The sequence below is a fragment of the Epinephelus fuscoguttatus genome, linkage group LG11 (genome assembly GCF_011397635.1).
Source record: "Epinephelus fuscoguttatus linkage group LG11, E.fuscoguttatus.final_Chr_v1".
NCBI lineage: Eukaryota > Metazoa > Chordata > Actinopteri > Perciformes > Serranidae > Epinephelus > Epinephelus fuscoguttatus.
In genome coordinates, this window is record NC_064762.1 from 138,110 (window position 1) to 154,547 (window position 16,438).

General features: G+C 45.0%; 1 protein-coding gene across 1 annotated transcript; it reads left to right on the forward strand.

Annotated features, from left to right (window-relative positions):
• Positions 1-7,597: 7,597 nt before the first annotated feature.
• sox11b (SRY-box transcription factor 11b) lies at positions 7,598-16,356 on the forward strand. Its single transcript, XM_049590949.1, has 24 exons — positions 7,598-9,019; positions 10,018-10,196; positions 11,195-11,298; positions 11,403-11,454; positions 11,559-11,636; positions 11,741-11,818; positions 11,923-12,000; positions 12,131-12,182; positions 12,287-12,338; positions 12,443-12,520; positions 12,625-12,754; positions 12,859-12,936; positions 13,041-13,118; positions 13,223-13,326; positions 13,431-13,482; positions 13,587-13,638; positions 13,743-13,794; positions 13,899-13,950; positions 14,055-14,132; positions 14,237-14,288; positions 14,504-14,553; positions 14,639-14,657; positions 15,658-16,147; positions 16,268-16,356. The coding sequence occupies exons 1-24, from the start codon at positions 7,871-7,873 to the stop codon at positions 16,354-16,356; spliced, it is 3,276 nt and encodes a 1,091-aa protein (XP_049446906.1). The 5' UTR covers positions 7,598-7,870.
• Positions 16,357-16,438: the final 82 nt, after the last annotated feature.

Consider the following 16,438-nt stretch of genomic DNA (forward strand, 5'->3'; position numbering starts at 1 on the left):
CTCTAGCACTACCGTAAGAAACCTCGGAGTAACATTTGATCAAGATTTGTCTTTTAATTCTCATTTAAAACAAACCTCACGGACTGCATTTTTTCATCTGCGTAATATTGCGAAAATTAGGCCTATCCTGACCCGAAAAGATGCAGAAAAATTGGTCCACGCTTTTGTTACCTCAAGGCTGGATTACTGTAACTCTCTATTATCAGGTAGCTCTAGTAAGTCCTTAAAAACTCTCCAGCTAATTCAGAATGCAGCAGCACGTGTACTAACAGGAACTAAGAAACGAGATCATATCTCTCCTGTTTTAGCTTCTCTGCACTGGCTCCCTGTAAAATCCAGAATTGAATTTAAAATCCTACTGTTAACTTATAAAGCTCTAAATGGTCAAGCTCCGTCATATCTTAGAGAGCTCATAGTGCCATATTATCCCACCAGAACACTGCGCTCTGAGAACGCAGGGTTACTCGTGGTCCCTAAAGTCTCCAAAAGTAGATCAGGAGCCAGAGCCTTCAGCTATCAGGCTCCTCTCCTGTGGAATCATCTTCCTGTTACGGTCCGGGAGGCAGACACCGTCTCCACATTTAAGACTAGACTTAAGACTTTCCTCTTTGATAAAGCTTATAGTTAGGGCTGGCTCAGGCTTGCCCTGTACCAGCCCCAATCAATCAATTTTATTTATAAAGCCCAAATCACAATTTGCCTCACAGGGCTTTACAGCATACGACATCCCTCTGTCCTTATGACCCTCACAGCTGATCAGGAAAAACTCCCCAAAAAACCCTTTAACGGGGAAAAAAAACGGTAGAAACCTCAGGAAGAGCAACTGAGGAGGGATCCCTCTTCCAGGACGGACAGACGTGCAATAGATGACGTACAGAACAGATCAACATGATAAATTAACAGTAATCCATATGACACAATGAGACAGAGAGAGAGAGAGAGAGAGAGAGAGAGAGAGACTGAGAGAGAGAGAGAGAGAGATGCAGGTAATGACAGTAGCTTACAACAACATTAATGAAAGTAATAATATTATAGTTATAGTTCTGGCTACTGTGGTACAATATGTTGAAAGTATGTATTAATACCTGGCAGTATACATGTGTGACAATAGTCATATGTGTATAATAACAGTAGAAGTATGACTAATGACTAATGATGGCAGCAGCAGCAGGAGGCATCTGGCAGGACCACGGCAGCAGCACAACCACACACGTCACGCTGTCCAGGCACCGCTGCAATAGAGTAGAGCAAAGGTTTCCCAAAGTGCGCTGACTTTAAATAAAACTCTGAAACAAACACTGACAGACAGCAGACGGGCCGGATGGTTGATGTGAGGCAGAAGAAGAAGAAGAAGGAGCGTCTCATGTTCTTGGTGGTTTGATGGTTTTTTAGTTTCTGAGTTCAGTCCCTGGTTGTTTGAGGTAAACGTGGTCGTGCTCAGATGTGCTCGCCTCTCAGTGTTTCCTGCTTTAATGTGATGGATGAGCTGATGGATGATCTGATCTCAGGACAGTGTGTTAATGAGCTGCAGCATGAATGACAAAAGATCTGCAGGATGGATTTACATTCGAAGAAGAAGAAAACTGATCCTCCACCAGCTGAACTCTCAGGAAATAAACCTGCTGCTGATCCTGGATCAGCTGACAGTTATAAACTGAAGCAGGACCTAGGGTGGGGACTCCAGAGTCAGAGACCAGATCAGCTCTGAGGATGTGGCATCACCACTGCAGGAGCTCTTATTCATCAGATATTATACAAACTGCTGCACTGTGAAGACGTATCTCATTATAACAATAAAACCGAACCTGTCTCCATACACATGCTAACGGACACGCTCTGAGGGGGTTTTAACGCTGCATGTGATAACGAGCTGCTGCACGACCACAAACACACATTTAACTGATAATTATTAACCTGTAATTTACCTGATGTCACTTCCCTCCATCATTTCCTCTGAACATCCTCAAAGTCTCTTTATAGACAGATTTATACATATACATTTATACATTCATACAACACATTTCAGACACAAAGAAACTCAAAGTTCTCCAGAGAAAATCAAAAAGCATTCAGACAAGGTGAAAAAACACACACTTTATAAAAAGTACATTTAAAAACCGCCCATTAACAAATCAGAGGTCAGAAAATAAAAAGATAAAATAAACTGAGACAGATATAAAATACAAGAATCAAAGTTACAGTTCAGTTTAAGCCATGAATAAATATTATATTAAATAAATGTCAGCAGCAACAGAAAGTCTTCAGCTTTGAATTGAGAGTCAGTGCAGTTTTGTTGTTGTTGTTGTTGTTGTTGTTTACCATACAGGCGGGGAGATCACAGCGCTGCTCACATGTCAGGTTCCTTGACACCGTTCATCTGTACATGATCTCGACACCACAGTGACACAGAGCTGGTTCAAAATCAATAGAGAATCCCTTTAAGAGGTTTGTTAATAGTTCCTGGGTCTGTTGTTTGTTGGTTTAACTCTGGACAAACGTCTCTAAAATCTGACATCAGTTAAAGCGTTGACGTCCAAAAAACATATAAAACCACTGAAATAAAATCTGTGTATCAGAAACAATCCGAACTTTATGAAGCGATTGTTTCTGATTATTGTTTCGTCATGGAACAAACTGCACTTGTTTTAAGATTTCTGTAAAACTGAGAGTCAGAACACTTCATTATCCTCCTGTTATATAAAAATATAACTTGTTGGGTTAAATAATATCAACTTATAGAATATAGACTTTGGTGGTGAAATAAAAGAGCATTTTTAAGTTTAGAGGTGACTCTCCGTCTTTAATGACTTCTTCGCTCTGTTTACAGACCTCGATGACTCTGGAGTTCCTCAGGGCTCTGCTCTCAGTCCTCTGTTTCCTGTCTGAACTCTTCTTCCGAGTCTTTTAATTTAGTTTTCATACATTTTTCACTTAATTTATACATTTATACATTTCTTCATCTTTCCTAACAGATGTTTTCATTTCATTTCATTTCATCTCAGTTTGTTAAATAATAATAATAATCTGCAGCCAATCAGCAGACAGCAGTCTCTGATATCATGGTGTTAATGCAGATATAACTGATTATTGATACTGGTTCACCTCTGCAGAAAGAAAAGGTCAAACTTGTAAACCTGTGAGGAATAAAGGTGCTGCAACCGTGAACTGTCCTCAGTCAGGAGCGGTCATCGTGACATCAACAATGACATCACTGATGACATCACCCACTCTAGATCTTTCTTCTTCTCTCCTTTAACAAAATTTTCTGATGAAAACTCTTCTGCAGTCAACAATTTCCAGTCCACATACACAATATGTACATGAAACTGTAGGCATGTTTGTCGGCTTTCAACTGACGTGCTCATTTAAGCAGTCGGACTTACATTTTTTAAAATGTTCTGCCTCAAGCAACAAGAGCTCCCTTCTCCCTCCCATGGCTGTAATGTTATTTTCTTTCATCAAGTTTGAGCGAAGCACAAATTTAGAGACTTTTTTTTTAAAACTGCCATTTCTCAGTCATTTTTAACTTTATCCACACAGATGTTATATGTTTGTGTTCAGCAGCTCCTTGGGGTGCTCACAGTCAACAGACTTTAACAATAAAGCCTTAGACTTTGGTCCTGCACCGTGTTTTTCAAGCAGTGGTTCTGTGCTCTAAAGAGTGTTCAGATTCAGATTCAGATTCAGAATACTTTATTAATCCCCGGGGGGGAATTGTTTTTGTTCCAATGCTCCGTGCAAAGTAGAAATAGAAATACAGTATGAAAGGAAACAAGAGATAAAGATGAAGATATAAATAAGATACTAAAATAGCCAATGAAATAAATAAAATAAATATTAAAGTAGACATTAAAATAAAATAAAATATTAAAGTAGACATTAACATAAAATAAAATATTAAAGTAGACATTAAAATAAAATAGAATAAAATAAAATATTAAAGTAGACATTAACATAAAATAAAATATTAAAGTAGACATTAAAATAAAATAAAATAAAATAAAATATTAAAGTAGACATTAACATAAAATAAAATATTAAAGTAGACATTAAAATAAAATAGAATAAGATAAAATATTAAAGTAGACATTAACATAAAATAAAATATTAAAGTAGACAATAAAGTGAAATAAATAATAAAAATAGTAAAGTAGGCAATCTGAAATATATACAATATACAATGAAATGGTTGTAGCGTTATAAATGAAATAAGAATGAGTAATTATATTGTGTGTTTTGTTTTATAAATAGCCAAATGAGTCCGATAATCAAAGGGAGGAGTTGTACAGTTTAATGGCCACAGGTAAGAATGACTTCCTGTGGCGCTCAGTGGTGCATTTAGGAGCAATCAGTCTCTGGCTGAAGGTGCTCCTCTGTTCGACCAGAGCGTTGTGGAGAGGGTGAGAGCCATGCTGAAGTATCGCCCGCACCTTCGACAGCATCCTCCTGTCTGACACTGGTGTCAAAGGGTCCAGCTCCACCCCCACAACGTCACTGGCCTTTCTGATCAGCTTGTTGAGTCTGTTGGCATCGGCTACTCTCAGTCTGCTGCCCCAGCACACCACAGCAAACAGAATAGCACTGGCCACCACAGACTCATAAAACATCCTCAGCATAGTCCGGCAGATGTTAAAGGAGCGGAGCCTCCTCAGAAAATAGAGGCGGCTCTGTCCCTTCTTGTAAAGGACTTCAGTGTTCTTAGTCCAGTCCAGTTTATTGTCTATGAACACACCCAGGTACTTGTAGTGTTCTACGATGTCCACGTTATGCCCCAGGATGGAAACTGGGGTCACTGGTGTCCTCGTTCTCCTCAGATCCACCACCAGCTCTTTTGTCTTTGTTGTGTTGAGCTGCAGGTGGTTCAGCTCACACCATGAGACAAAGTTATTCACCACAGCCCTGTACTCAGCCTCCTCACCCTTGCTGATACATCCAACTATAGCAGAGTCATCAGAAAACTTCTGAAGATGACAAGACTCTGTCTGGTAGCTGAAGTCCGTGGTGTAAAGGGTGAAGAGGAAAGGAGAGAGGACAGTACCTTGTTCTGATCATGACTCAGCTCTTTCAAACAGACACACTCACAAGAGCCCCTCATTAATCACCATGGCAACAGTGTGCATGTTTATAAACATCCTTTATCAGGTGCTTATCAGCAGGTGATTCTGATTGGCTGATCAGACCTCCTTCACTTCCTGCCTGTTTCTGTAATAGCGCTACTGCTGCTCTGACACACCAACACGCAGACATTTACAATATATTCATATTATAACTGCTGCTATGATGACTGTAACCATGACCTCTACTACTATTACTATACTACTTCTACCACCACTGTACATTTTGTGATTAATTACTACTTCTGCATACTTTAAAGCTATAGTGCGTAACTTCTACAGGTCCGTAAATGTCCGTTTCACCCAAGCCACTACAAGAAGAGATGACACAATGCTGATTAAGCCGATCGGCTCCTCTAACATCTCGCAGTATTTTTCAATATCATTTTTAGTTTGCGTGTCGACCGGCGACATTCCCACGCTGGCGCACAGGAAATTTAACCTTCACATGTCAGGTCAGATTTAGACACTAATTCAAAACTTCTTACGGAGGTTAAGTCTTGCCTAGAAACACACTGATGTCTCTGTAAATAACACACACACATCCTGACAGAAAACAGATTTATAGAAAATCCCTTTAAACATGTTAGTGTGACTGAAATCTAGAGTGAATTTGTCACAGTGGGACTAACACACCCAGATAATGTGACCCAAACTGGCCGGGGCGCTCTGAGCATGCTCCACAGTTTCCGCCCCGGCGCCAATAGCATTAAATGTAACTGAGCTTGACTGAACTGTTTCCATGGAAACGTTCTGAGAGTCACAGCTGGAACGCAGCGACTGGTTACTGAAAACAACCAGTTCAGGTGTTTGTTGGTGTTTAACAATCGCCTGCAGCTTGACAGGTGTCTTACCCTCCACCCTCTGCTCTACCTCCTGATGATGTCAGCTCAAATATGACGTCATTTTACAGACGTCACATGTTCCTCCGGCAGACTATAAACACCTTCACAGAGACCAGGACGCACAGACAGACGTACGACACACGAAGACATGATAAATCAATTCAGATGTAAATAAACAAACAAACACTGTGTAGACATAAATGCATCTGGCATGATTTACTATGACATTTACAGGCTGCCGTAGTTTAATGATGATGTCACTGATCAACAACATTACACACAATAACTGATCCAGTCTGATTGGTGTGTGTGTGTGTGTGTGTGTGTGTGTGAGGTTGATGCCTGCAGCCCTTCGCTCTGAGGGTCATAAGGACAGAGGGATGTCGTATGCTGTAAAGCCCTGTGAGGCAAATTGTGATTTGTGATATTGGGCTTTATAAATAAAATTGATTGAAATTGATTGGACCTCCAGGACCATAAGGACTTCCAGGACCTGATCCTGGAAACAGACACCTGGTAAAAGTTCATTCCTGCTGATGCAGGAAAAACATCTTTGACATGTCACATCAGAGGAACTGAAACGTCCTCAGACCCTGGAAACTCCTGGAACTTTGTTCTGAAGAACTCCTGGAACCTCGTCCTTGACTTCAGTCGGCCTCCAGGAAAACACTCTTGAAGGATTCCTGGAACGTCCTGAAGGACACTCAGCAGCTCCTTCAGGACTGATAGAAGCACGTCAGTGATCACTGAAGGACCTGAAGACTCAGAGGTCCTTGAGTCTTTAAAAAATAATAATAATAATGTTTAATTAACAGTTAACTTCTCTCTGAGACAGAAAATAAAGTATTGATAATATTTGTCACGTCCACACAGGCTGAATTTATATGAAACTGTCCGACACACAGACAGGAAGTGACACTTTGAATTTAAACCTGTTTACTTTGATCCTGTGATGTAATGTCATTAAATACCAATAAAAACTGTTAAATATCAGTGACTGTGGAGACAGATTTGTCTCAGTATTATTCATATGAACAGTGTGTTTTATTGTGTAATCTGTAAATATAAAATAACTTCCAGAAATACAAATAAAGAAAAGTTTTAAACTCATAAAAATATTAACAAATATAAAACAGATCTGCAAAAACACACACAAAAAAACTGTTAATACATTTCATTAATTTACAAAAACAAAATTAAAAAAACATTAGTGAATATTTTCCTCACACTAATAACTTTCAAACAGATGTTTGTGAATTCAGTTTTTATGTATAGATCCTTGTGCCTGTGGATTTTCATTTTTGGCACTCTGAGTCTTTTTTTTGTATTTGTGGAAGGTGTTTTATATGAACATATGAACACATGAACACATTTAAATAACACATGTGACATGAGACATGTTTACACAGTGAGGACACTGTGACTGTAGGCTACTGATCATCAGAGAAATAAAACATGGCGGAAGTGTAAAACTTTAAATCTTGATGTTTCTGTGAGTATCGATCCTGTGATTTAAATCAACTAAACACCAATAAAAACCTGTGAAATATCGATTAGTTTGACTGCAGTGATCGATCAGTGAAATTGAATTACAGTAGGCCTAACGGCCGGACGCCGGTGGGCGGGAACACGGGGAGAGCAGGAGAGCTATGATTGGCTGAGAGCGCTGCGGAGGCGGGAAGGTTTGGGAGGAGATTAGCTATGATTGGCTGAGGGCGGTGACGTCGCGGTGATGATCAGCCTGTTAATGAGCGGCCGGTTCGTTAGGTTGAACAGAGACGGAGATGCTGTTGGTGTGACCGGCGGCGGATGAACCGGAGTGTGTTGGTGTGAAACAGAGAGAAGACGGTCAGTGAGTCTCCGGTGGTCGCTCCGGTCCTCAGCGGTCAGTCTGAAACTTTTACCCGGATCATGGTTCAACACACGGAACATGGCGGACCGAGGATTCACAGCGGGTCCCGGGAGGCGGCGGACCCGGAGGACAGCGAGCTGCTGGCGGCCTCGGTGTGCGGCCCCGTGCCGCAGAAGGCGGACTGGTGTAAAACGGCCTCCGGTCACATTAAACGGCCGATGAACGCCTTCATGGTCTGGTCCAAGATCGAGAGGCGGAAGATCATGGAGCAGTCACCGGACATGCACAACGCCGAGATCTCCAAACGGCTCGGGAAGCGGTGGAAGATGTTAAAGGACACCGAGAAGATCCCGTTCATCCGGGAAGCGGAGCGGCTCCGGCTCAAGCACATGGCGGACTACCCGGACTACAAGTACCGGCCCAAGAAGAAGCCCAAGACGGACGGCTGCGCGTTTCCTACCGGGAAACTAGCGGTTCAGTCCCCGGAGAAAACCTCTGTCAGGCCGGTTTATAAGAAGAAACTCTCCAAGTTGAAACCCGGTAAACCGGTAACGGGTCCGGGCCGAGCCATCAGCCTCCTCCCGCAACACCAGCACCCGGACCCCCGGTACCGGTACGTGTTAACCACCAGCTTCAAACCCAACACGTTCGGTAAACAGGACTTTACCGACGACGAGGAGGAAGAGGACGACGATGATGATGAAGATGATGATGAAGGAGACTCGGAGGAGGAGGAGGACGGGCCGGCCCGGTACAGCCTGGGTTTGAGCTCCGCCGCTGCCGAACCGGAGGGAACCGGCATGTACGAGTCGTCCGGTCGGCTTTTCTACAGCTTTAAGAACATCACCCGGCAGAGCACCGGCACCGGGACCGGCTCCTACCCGGCCTCCCTCTCACCCGCATCCTCGTCCCGGTCCTCCTCCTCCTGCTGCGGGGAGGACCTGGACGACCTCCCGGCGGAGGGCACCGACTTCACCCTCAGCCTCCTGGCCGGCCTGCACGCCTCCTCTGAGCCGTGGAGCTCATCGTCCAGCTCGGCCCCGGGGAACCTGGGTCTGTCCCTCGTGGACCTGGACCTGGACTCCTGCGGGTCTGAGCGCACCCTCGGGTCCCACTTCGACTTCCCGGATCACTGCACCCCGGAGCTCAGCGAGATGATCGCCGGAAACTGGCTGGAGGTCAACTTCTCTGACCTAGTGTTCACCTACTGAACCCCCGAGATGGACCCCAGGCCCGGGAGGGTCCTCATCCTTCAGCCGGCTCATGAGCCCCGGAGCCGGTCAGGGAGCGACAGGGTGACGGGCCTGCTGCTGCTCGGGATCAGTGTGCGGGGAGCGGCTGGAAACACACACACACACACACACACACGCACACACACACACGCACCTACAGACACGCACACACACATACTGTGGTGCAGTAAACCACCTCAGCAGGTTTTATGGATTCAGTTTTTGTTTTGCGGATCAGAAACTGATCCGGTCTATGCAGACTGACCTCTAATGACCTCAGATATCAGGACGGACACCTCCGTCCTTCCAGCTCCACCTGGACTCCTCTTGGACTCACCTGCACCCCTTTTGGACTCCTCCTGTAGGACTGTTTTATGTGACTCAGTTTTTTATTTGCTGTCTAATGTTAAGCTCCGCCTCCTTCGGGAGGAAACAGGAAACCTTATTTTGATAAGAACAAACATACCTCATCTTTTTTAAGGAGTAAAGATATTTTCAGGATTATTTTTGTACAGTCGGATTTTCAGGCACTTGTTGTGAATATAATAATTAATCTGAGTTATGAACATGCGACCGACCTGCTGTTGTTTTAAACATGTTCAGACAGGAAGTCAGACCTTTATTGTGAAAGGGAGGAAGTTGTATATGTTGTGTAAAATTGTTAAAGTTGGATTTTCTGTTACATGTTTTATTTTCGGCACGTTTGTTTTTCTCATCATTTTGGTGCAATATAAAGAAAAGTGAAAAATTAAAGGACCAACAGATTATGATTTTTTTTTTTTTGTAGCAGAGAAACTGCGTTAACATGTCCTTATGATGAAGTCTGAATGTTGACATCTGAATAAATCAGCTGGGACTGAGTCAGGTTTGATTATTGATCTCTGATCTGATTATTGATCTCTGATTGGCCAACGGGAACCTGGGTCTGTCCTCGTGGACCTGGACCTGGACTCCTGCGATCACTGCACCCGGAGCTCAGCGAGAGGATCGCCGGAAACTGGCGGGAGGTCAACTTCTCTGACCTAGTGTTCACCTACTGCACCCCCGAGATGGACCCCAGGCCCGGAGGGTCCTCATCCTTCAGCCGGCTCCATGTTGCCCCGGAGCCGGTCAGGGAGCGACAGGGTTGTGGGCCTGCTGTTGCTCCTGTCAGGTCAGACTCCATGTTGCTCCTGGCGGCTCAGGAAACACACACACACACACATGTTGCTCCTGTCAGATCAGACTCCACGCACCTACAGATCAGACACACACATACTGTGGTGCAGTAAACCATGTTGCTCTCAGCAGGTTTTATGGATTCAGTTTGTTGCTTTTGCGGATCAGAAACTGATCCTGCTATGCAGGTCAGACTCTTGCTCTCAGATATCAGGACGGACACTCCGTCCTTCCAGCTCCACCTGTTGCTCCTGTCAGGTCACCTGCATGTTGCCCTGTCAGGTCAGACTCCTCCTGTAGGACTGTTTTATGGTCAGACTCAGTTTTTATTTGCTGTCTAATGTTACTCAGCTTGCCTCCTCAGGAAACAGGAAACCTTATTTTGATAAGATCAGACTCCTCATCTTTTTAAGGAGGTAAAGATATTTTCAGGATTATTTTTGTCAGACTCGGATTTTCAGGCACTTGTTGTGAATATAATAATTAATCTGAGGTCAGAACTGTTGCTCGACCTGCTGAGGTCAAACATGTTCAGACAGGTCAGACCTTTATTGTGAAAGGTCAGACTTGTATATGTTGTGTAAAATTGTTAACAGTTGGATTTTCTGTTACTCCGTGTTTATTTGCTCCTGCACGTTTGTTTTTCTCATGTTGCTCCTGGTCAATATAAAGAAAAGTGAAAAATTGGACCAACAGATCAGATGATTTTTTTTTTTGTAGTCAGACTCCTGGTTGCTCCTGTCAGGTCAGATGAAGTCTGCTCCTGTCACATCTGAGACTCCATGTTGCCCTCTGAGTCAGACTCCATGTTGATCTCTGATCTGATTATTGATCTCTGATTGGCCAACTGATGCTTTTTAAAGTTTAATGCTCTTTACAGGTCAGACTCCATGTTGGTTTTTGATCAGATTGCCCTCAATCAGATCTCAGTGTTGCTCCTCACAGGTCAGACTGTTGCTCCTCTCAGATCAGACTCCGTGTTGCTCCTGTCAGATCAGACTCCATGTTGCTCCTCTCAGATCAGACTCCATGTTGCTCCTCACAGATCAGACTCCATGTTGCTCCTGTCAGATCAGACTCCATGTTGCTCCTCACAGGTCAGACTCCATGTTGCTCCTCTCAGGTCAGACTCCGTGTTGCTCCTGTCAGGTCAGACTCCGTGTTGCTCCTCACAGGTCAGACTCCGTGTTGCTCCTGTCAGATCAGACTCCATGTTGCTCCTGTCAGATCAGACTCCATGTTGCTCCTGTCAGGTCAGACTCCATGTTGCTCCTGTCAGGTCAGACTCCGTGTTGCTCCTGTCAGGTCAGACTCCATGTTGCTCCTCTCAGATCAGACTCCATGTTGCTCCTGTCAGGTCAGACTCCATGTTGCTCCTGTCAGGTCAGTCTCCATGTTGCTCCTGTCAGATCAGACTCCATGTTGCTCCTGTCAGGTCAGTCTCCATGTTGCTCCTGTCAGATCAGACTCCATGTTGCTCCTCTCAGATCAGACTCCATGTTGCTCCTCTCAGATCAGACTCCATGTTGCTCCTGTCAGGTCAGACTCCATGTTGCTCCTGTCAGGTCAGACTCCATGTTGCTCCTGTCAGATCAGACTCCATGTTGCTCCTGTCAGGTCAGACTCCATGTTGCTCCTGTCAGATCAGACTCCATGTTGCTCCTGTCAGGTCAGACTCCATGTTGCTCCTGTCAGATCAGACTCCATGTTGCTCCTGTCAGGTCAGACTCCATGTTGCTCCTGTCAGATCAGACTCCATGTTGCTCCTGTCAGGTCAGACTCCATGTTGCTCCTGTCAGGTCAGTCTCCATGTTGCTCCTCTCAGATCAGACTCCATGTTGCTCCTCACAGGTCAGACTCCATGTTGCTCCTGTCAGGTCAGACTCCGTGTTGCTCCTGTCAGGTCAGACTCCGTGTTGCTCCTCTCAGGTCAGACTCCGTGTTGCTCCTGTCAGGTCAGACTCCGTGTTGCTCCTGTCAGGTCAGACTCCGTGTTGCTCCTGTCAGATCAGACTCCATGTTGCTCCTGTCAGGTCAGACTCCATGTTGCTCCTGTCAGATCAGACTCCATGTTGCTCCTGTCAGGTCAGACTCCATGTTGCTCCTGTCAGGTCAGACTCCATGTTGCTCCTGTCAGGTCAGTCTCCATGTTGCTCCTCTCAGATCAGACTCCATGTTGCTCCTGTCAGGTCAGACTCCATGTTGCTCCTGTCAGGTCAGACTCCGTGTTGCTCCTGTCAGGTCAGACTCCGTGTTGCTCCTCTCAGGTCAGACTCCGTGTTGCTCCTGTCAGGTCAGACTCCGTGTTGCTCCTCACAGGTCAGACTCCGTGTTGCTCCTGTCAGATCAGACTCCATGTTGCTCCTCACAGGTCAGTCTCCATGTTGCTCCTCTCAGATCAGACTCCGTGTTGCTCCTGTCAGGTCAGACTCCGTGTTGCTCCTCTCAGGTCAGACTCCGTGTTGCTCCTGTCAGGTCAGACTCCATGTTGCTCCTCTCAGGTCAGACTCCGTGTTGCTCCTGTCAGGTCAGACTCCGTGTTGCTCCTGTCAGGTCAGACTCCATGTTGCTCCTGTCAGATCAGACTCCATGTTGCTCCTGTCAGATCAGACTCCGTGTTGCTCCTGTCAGGTCAGACTCCATGTTGCTCCTGTCAGATCAGACTCCGTGTTGCTCCTGTCAGGTCAGACTCCGTGTTGCTCCTCACAGGTCAGACTCCGTGTTGCTCCTGTCAGGTCAGACTCCATGTTGCTCCTGTCAGATCAGACTCCATGTTGCTCCTCTCAGATCAGACTCCATGTTGCTCCTGTCAGATCAGACTCCGTGTTGCTCCTGTCAGGTCAGACTCCATGTTGCTCCTGTCAGATCAGACTCCATGTTGCTCCTCACAGGTCAGACTCCATGTTGCTCCTCTCAGGTCAGACTCCGTGTTGCTCCTGTCAGGTCAGACTCCGTGTTGCTCCTCACAGGTCAGACTCCGTGTTGCTCCTGTCAGATCAGACTCCATGTTGCTCCTCTCAGATCAGACTCCATGTTGCTCCTCTCAGATCAGACTCCATGTTGCTCCTCACAGATCAGACTCCATGTTGCTCCTGTCAGATCAGACTCCATGTTGCTCCTCACAGGTCAGACTCCATGTTGCTCCTCTCAGGTCAGACTCCATGTTGCTCCTGTCAGGTCAGACTCCGTGTTGCTCCTCACAGGTCAGACTCCGTGTTGCTCCTGTCAGATCAGACTCCATGTTGCTCCTCACAGATCAGACTCCATGTTGCTCCTCTCAGGTCAGACTCCATGTTGCTCCTGTCAGGTCAGACTCCGTGTTGCTCCTGTCAGGTCAGACTCCATGTTGCTCCTCTCAGATCAGACTCCATGTTGCTCCTGTCAGGTCAGACTCCATGTTGCTCCTGTCAGATCAGACTCCATGTTGCTCCTCACAGGTCAGACTCCATGTTGCTCCTCTCAGATCAGACTCCATGTTGCTCCTCTCAGATCAGACTCCATGTTGCTCCTGTCAGATCAGACTCCATGTTGCTCCTGTCAGGTCAGACTCCATGTTGCTCCTGTCAGGTCAGACTCCATGTTGCTCCTCACAGGTCAGACTCCGTGTTGCTCCTGTCAGATCAGACTCCATGTTGCTCCTGTCAGATCAGACTCCATGTTGCTCCTGTCAGATCAGACTCCATGTTGCTCCTCACAGGTCAGACTCCATGTTGCTCCTGTCAGATCAGACTCCATGTTGCTCCTGTCAGGTCAGACTCCATGTTGCTCCTGTCAGGTCAGACTCCATGTTGCTCCTCACAGGTCAGACTCCATGTTGCTCCTGTCAGGTCAGACTCCGTGTTGCTCCTCACAGGTCAGACTCCATGTTGCTCCTGTCAGGTCAGACTCCATGTTGCTCCTCACAGGTCAGACTCCATGTTGCTCCTCACAGGTCAGACTCCATGTTGCTCCTGTCAGATCAGACTCCATGTTGCTCCTGTCAGGTCAGACTCCATGTTGCTCCTGTCAGGTCAGACTCCATGTTGCTCCTCACAGGTCAGACTCCATGTTGCTCCTGTCAGATCAGACTCCATGTTGCTCCTCACAGGTCAGACTCCACGTTGCTCTATTTTCTTTACACTGAACTACACCCACAGACCGAATCACTGCGCAGGAGAAAGTCATCATCATCATCATCATCATCATCATCAAGTGATCAGAGATGTTAATGGCGTCCTCCTCAGCTGAGCTGTAACGTTAGCCAACTGTGGACGCTTCCTCCTGCGCAGTGATTCGGTCTGTGGGTGTATGATCCTTCCTCAGGTCCTTGAAGAGTTTCCAGGTGTTACAAACATTGATCAGCAGCTCTACAGGTGAGAGGAGCAACACGGAGTTTGTTCCTTTAAGGGGACTCTCTGTGTCTGAGGGTCTGTAAGTGTCCTTGAAATCCTTCCTCAGGTCCTTGAAGAGTTTCCAGGTGATCAGAAGCTGATATTTGAAAATAATAATTTCAGTGATATGTTTGTTTTAAATTGAAAACGTGTCGGTGATGATGTCATTTAAAACATTTTCATTCATACTCAATCTGTCCACCGTCCATCCCATAATAGTTCAACAGACATGAGACACAATAATCTTCAGACTGTCAAAATCAAACTTCAAACGAGGTACAATATAAAAATGTATCAGTGTTTCTATGTGTCTGATGTTTGAATGAGACGTCCAGACGTCTGATGCTAATCTGATTACTGTGGACACCCAAACACTCACAGTCACAGTCTGATCCTCACATTTAATCACGGTCTCACAGATAATCATTCAAACACCAACACAAGTTAAAAACACACTTTAACAGATCGTCTGTTCCTAAAATGAAGACGTGAACATCCTCACAGCATTCAAACATCTGAGTCTAAGAAACCAGACTAACAACAACATGGAGACGTTCGACGTCTGCAAACATCCCAGCTCAGAGTTTCAGAGTCTTTCAGGGTCCAGATCAGCAGCAGGAAACAGATTCAACAGTTTAACAGGATGTGAATGTGTCAGCTGAAATTCACCTTTAAATCATCAGAGTTTATTTAATCTCCAGATTTAAACAGGAAAAACACTCGTCATTAAGAATCTGTCACATCGACGTCAGAGTCAGCAGAACGTCACACTGCACCTGATCAGACAGGAAACTATTAAATCTGAGGTCGAAATAATTAACTGGAAATATTTGGAAGGAAAAGTTCAAATCTTTTAAAAGACAAAAACAAAAAATATCTTTTTTGTTAGAAAGTCCAAATAATGAGAAAAAGAAAAAACAGAGCCAAAATTTATGAGAAAAAAGTCCAATTTATTCTGTGAGTAAAAGTCAAAGTTTTACAGGATAAAGACGTGATTTCATCAGACAGAATCTTCTTCATTTAAAATATGACTTTTATGATGATGATGATGGTGATGATGATGGTGGTGGTGATGATGATGGTGATGATGATGATGGTGATGGTGATGATGATAATGATGATGGTGATGATGATAATGATGATGGTGATGATGATGGTGGTGGTGATGATGATGATGATGATGATGATGGTGATGATGATGGTGGTGGTGATGATGATGATGATGGTGATGATGGTGATGATGATGGTGATGGTGATGATGATGATGATGATGATGATGATGGTGATGATGATGGTGGTGGTGATGATGATGGTGATGATGATGATGGTGATGATGATGGTGGTGGTGATGATGATGATGATGATGATGATGATGATGATGATGATGGTGATGATGATGATGGTGATGATGATGATGATGGTGATGATGATGATGGTGATGATGATGATGGTGATGATGATGGTGATGATGATGATGATGATGATGATGATGGTGATGATGATGATGGTGATGATGATGATGGTGATGATGATGGTGATGATGATGGTGGTGGTGATGATGATGATGATGATGATGATGATGATGGTGATGATGATGGTGGTGGTGATGATGATGATGATGATGATGATGATGGTGGTGAAGAGAAGAATGAATGAATGAATGAATGAAGAGTAATGATCTGATGAAATTCCGGAGAGACGGAGGATGTTATGGAAGTGTTTCTGGAGCCAGAAACGGGTGGCCATCCTCCCTGTTTCGGTGAGGAAGAGGGGATCTTGTGGTGAAGCACGGGCGGAATACCGGGTGTGGATGTATCTGGTCAATGGCTCGTGCGGGCTGAGAAAGGAGTTGAGGCGGAAGATGTAG

Bases quoted from the DNA above. Each gene is read 5' to 3' on its own strand.
- sox11b (XM_049590949.1), top strand. From the start codon at position 7,871: ATGGTTCAACACACGGAACATGGCGGACCGAGGATTCACAGCGGGTCC. The intron at 12,001-12,130 runs GTCAGTCTCCAT...TGCTCCTCTCAG, and splicing joins CTCCATGTTGCTCCTGTCAG to GTCAGACTCCGTGTTGCTCC. The intron at 13,951-14,054 runs GTCAGACTCCAT...TGCTCCTCACAG, and splicing joins CTCCATGTTGCTCCTGTCAG to GTCAGACTCCATGTTGCTCC.